Source organism: Mesitornis unicolor, unplaced genomic scaffold, assembly GCF_000695765.1.
Source record: "Mesitornis unicolor isolate BGI_N332 unplaced genomic scaffold, ASM69576v1 scaffold20332, whole genome shotgun sequence".
In the NCBI taxonomy this organism is placed as follows: domain Eukaryota; kingdom Metazoa; phylum Chordata; class Aves; order Mesitornithiformes; family Mesitornithidae; genus Mesitornis; species Mesitornis unicolor.
This window is the reverse complement of record NW_010167373.1, coordinates 1-4,354: the sequence shown is the minus strand read 5'-3', so window position 1 is coordinate 4,354 and position 4,354 is coordinate 1. Positions and strand designations below refer to the sequence as shown.

At 38.5% G+C, this 4,354-nt stretch overlaps 1 protein-coding gene across 1 annotated transcript in view; it reads right to left on the bottom strand.

Annotated features, from left to right (window-relative positions):
- Positions 1-3,996, bottom strand: part of LOC104536135 (regulator of telomere elongation helicase 1-like) — a gene marked incomplete at its 5' end in the record, with an annotated part of 36,583 nt that extends 32,587 nt beyond the window's left edge. The window contains 4 exons of the mRNA XM_010178674.1: positions 110-184; positions 3,385-3,440; positions 3,572-3,669; positions 3,914-3,996. Coding sequence (XP_010176976.1) covers positions 110-184; positions 3,385-3,440; positions 3,572-3,669; positions 3,914-3,996 — 312 coding nt within the window. The remainder of the gene's footprint in view (positions 1-109; positions 185-3,384; positions 3,441-3,571; positions 3,670-3,913) is intronic.
- Positions 3,997-4,354: the final 358 nt, after the last annotated feature.

Genomic DNA, 4,354 nt, shown 5'->3' with positions numbered 1-4,354 from the left:
TCCTCCTAATATTTTCCTCCTTTATCCACATCCTTCCGAGTCTTGGATACACTAATCACAGACATTAAGTGGCAGTGAGGAGAAATGGAGAACACAAAGCATCCCATACCTTATAATATTTAGATATTGAGCGATGTGGCATGAAGCCTGTTGTGCCTTCTGGAGGATCGATGTTGAATACTGTCTGGAAAATGGATGGGAAACAAATGGAAAGATTTAACAACCGTTTCCAGCAAAATCCTTAATGTAACTTTGCACTGAGAAATATCCCCACAAAGGTTACTGCTGTGATAAGCTTAAATACATCTCCTTGCTCCTGTTATTAAATAAAGGCAGAGAATCTTGAATAAATATATTTTTTTACAGGCAACTCCTGCTAACCACATGGCTTTCTCATTGCTCCAAATACATGCAAGCCATATCTCTAAATACATTCAAACAAATGACTGTATAATTATTCACACTGTTCATGACTTCTGGCTGCGGATGAACAAACACACGACATGTTCATGAGATGACAAAGAGGCACAACTGAGCGGAAAAGAATTCTGAATACCCTTAAAATGTTAGCCATTATACCCAACACTAATCATATGTTACTCAGGGGGAAAAAAATCAAGTTGTAATCATATCTAGCAGTCCATATATTGAATTCAAAGCTTCTATTAACTCTTCTGCACAGAGTTATGCTTCTTCCCCTTTCCTGTGTGTGATGTCCTATGACTAAGGGCGATGCTCTTTCAAACAGATGGCACTCCAGTGCAGCTTCAATAAAAACAGCTGCAGCTCTCAAATATTTATAACTTCTGTTAATTTTTCTAAACAAAATTTCTTCAGACAGTTAAAAGGAATTATCCAGGCTCATAAGAATATCAGCCGGTTGCAACAAGATGTTCTGTACCACTCAGAAAAACAAAAAGCACAATTCCTGGAAATATTAACTTCTGAAAAATAGACAGAGATACGGTGTGCAATGAAGATTTTAGTAGGTGGTCTTCTAAAAGGAAGGAAAAAATCATTAATAAAGACAAGCTGGTTAGAAATTAACCCTTGAAGACAAGGTTCTGTAACAAGAAAGCACTGAGTTTAACCAATGATAACTCTGTGGCCTCGCCTTACCTAAATATGTAACAAACGTATTTAACATAACAAACGATTGCAATTATTTGCAGTAAGTGTCCATGCCCTCAGCAGCAAAGGGATCGTGGCTTTCAGCTCTTCCAATTCAAACCACCTCTCATCCCCCACAGGGCACTACTGCAAACCTTGCAGGATCGTTTTAAATCCACCTATATAACTTGTCTTTAGCATGAGTCCACAGAGTCTGAGTACCTGTCTTCATTTCTAGTGATACACGGGGTGTTATTTGTGGTGTCCTTTGGGACGTGTGCGCTGCTCCCCGCCAGCGGAACAGCAACACGACTTCGTAGGCTGCCACTGTAAGCACAGAGTCATCTTAAATAAGATAAATGAGTCCTGTGTAGGAATTACTGTGGTGACTTGAGCTCCTGCAAGCATCTAGATGCTTTTTAGGAAGATGTGAAATTATAACTATTATCCTTCTCTATTAAATTCCAATTCTAGAAGAATAGGATTCACACTTAAGCTAAGACAGCAAGTAAATTCTTAGGTGAAAAGCAACGATACTGAACAATTCACACTTCCTCTTTGTAAGATTTTCTAGCATTTTAGACAACGTGAGTGCTGTCAGTTGATTTTAGCACGTATGACAACATAGACCTGAGCCAGATCATTCAAATTAAAGAAATAAAATCCAAGACCCAGAATAGGACTTTTAGAGCACACTGCTAAATTCAAATCTAGATGATCCAATCCCTTTTAGTTTACTTAAATACTACAACAAATGAATAATATCAGGTAAAGGGAAACATAAATACGAATGTTATAAATCCTTCAGCAAGAAGGGAAAATTGCAGTACGTCCTCAGTACTGCACACAGGCAGAAATGAATTTAATTACAAATCTTCTAACGAGTTCTGGAAATAAGCAAGAACACTGAGGAAGGAAAAAAGGACACATCTGCTGCTGCCAAATGCAGAAGCAATTCCCTTTTCAGATTAAATAAATTGCCGTGTTCTTCCTCATTTTTGCTCTTACATAAATTTAACTCTCCTCCTGCCCGTGTTTCCGTTCTCTTTTATCACATTTTTGACACTCCTGTGCACTTCCTAGAAACATAAGTTACACTTGTAAGCAGGACACTTTCCAGAAGAAAAGATCTGTGGCCTCAAGGATTTCTGACAAAGTCTGGCAGCCGATCTATTTGGCAGGATACCAGGGAGCAGAACGAAACCAGAACATTACAAAGAGACTGAAGGCTGCCAGCCACAACAGAACAAACGTCACGGAATTTCTTGCATCAGTGGCTGAATTATAACTTTTAATACAAAAAAAAAACAACCCCAAAACCCCATAAACCAACCCCACACGAAACCAAGACAGAAAAGCAATGAATAATGATTAACACACATTAAAATGGCATGGTTGTGTGAGTGGAAAGAGATCTTTTTGATCCAAAAAAACCCACAAGGTTTTGGGAAGTAAAGGGCTTATTTCACTGTCAGGAAACAGAGTAAATCAACCTGAAAGCTTCACCTTAATGCCCAATAACTCAGGGCAAGATTATGCTTTGAAATCACCAAATTCTGGGAATATGATGAATGTAACCCCAAGCATCAGGAGCTCTTCCAATATGTAACACTACAGGTCAAGTGGTATTTCGTTTGAACTTTAAACTGTCCAAACTCTTTTCAAGTATCACTCATTTAGTCAACTTCAGAGGGAAAGTAGAAATTGCATTTCAGGCCACTGACCCACTGCACCTTCTAATTTTATGGGGCCCAGGTTTTTCAAAATCAATGTTTTACAGCAGGGAGAGGACTGACAGCACCATTTGGATACCCACAAGTGCCACATTCAGCTCCTGTGGCACTAGACAGATAGTTATTTTACAGCTCCTTTAATAATTAAAATACAGTAAATTACCTTTTGTTTGCTTTTTTTCCTTAGCCTGTCTGTTATCTCATAAGAAGGTCTCCTATTTCCAAGCATTGCTGCTAGAAAGTAAACAGCTCAGTAACGCAGCTCCACCTGGTGGAGGCTAAAACCAAACAAACCTAAACCAGGCATCTCCAAAAAGGGACATCAAAACTGTAAAACTGTAAAAGAACAACCTGGGTAAAAATCAAAGTAGCCCATCCCATCCCATCGGGCAGCAGATTTCTCCTCAAAACCCCACAGACTTCCATCACTGCACAAGTGTAAGATGCAATCAAGAATAAAATGGATCTGATGGCTTTCTACATATTTTAAACCAACTCTCCCATCCCTCAGACATACACAGGAGCAGCATTAATTATTTACCTGAATAATATCTGAGAGTTTATGTAATCCAGATGTGTTGACAAATACACCAGTACCTAGGGAGAGCAACACAAGATTACTTTTACATCACAAATATACAACCATTTGTACATATCAGCACAATACTCAATACAATGACTCGAAAATATTTTCTGAAACAAATAAATTGTTTCAAGTTTACACTTACGGCCTGAAAGAAACTGTAAAATCTGCTCTAGTGACTCCAAGAGGGAGGTTTTGGTCTGGAATGTTATTTGGGCTTCTGCAAACAGATCAAAGATGTAGCTGCAATTTACAGAGAAAAAGCACAAATGGGTAAACACTGTAAATAGTCACACAAACACAATTACTGGCACTCTTTTCAAACAACAGTTGTTCAAAGAGGATTTAAGGAAACCCAAACACTTCAATAAACACTATTCCCAGAAGCCAGAATGGCACAACCAATCTCAACAGCTGACCCATTTTCACCTGGGTCTAGAATCTGCTGCACTTTAATGTGCAAACACGTTAACGAGAAGAATTTTACCTTCCCTCTTTGGTGACTCCACTTCCATTTGGTGGCAGCTCCACTGCATCAATAGCACTTTCTAGCTGAAGAAGAATTTCTTTAAGAGAACCAAGAGGGGAAAGAAGTCAGGGTTCAAAGGAACTCACTTCTGGGACACATCTAAGCCTCTTTTAAATCTACATTACAATAGCTGTTATCAAAGATAGCCACCTAGCTGTTCTCTTGATTCTGTAAACAAATCAAACCATCAAATATTATTCTTTAGGTATCATCTCTAAATATTCCTATTAAACTTTAAGAACTTCTATGATCTCAGTTCTTAAAGGAAGCCTAAGCTGTCAGCTAAATGTTAAACTCTTCTTTATAGACAGGGAAAGTTTTTCTTGGAAATGCTTTGCAGACATGAAACATCTCAAGCTCTTGCTATTACACACAGAGTCACAGAATCGCTCGGTTGGA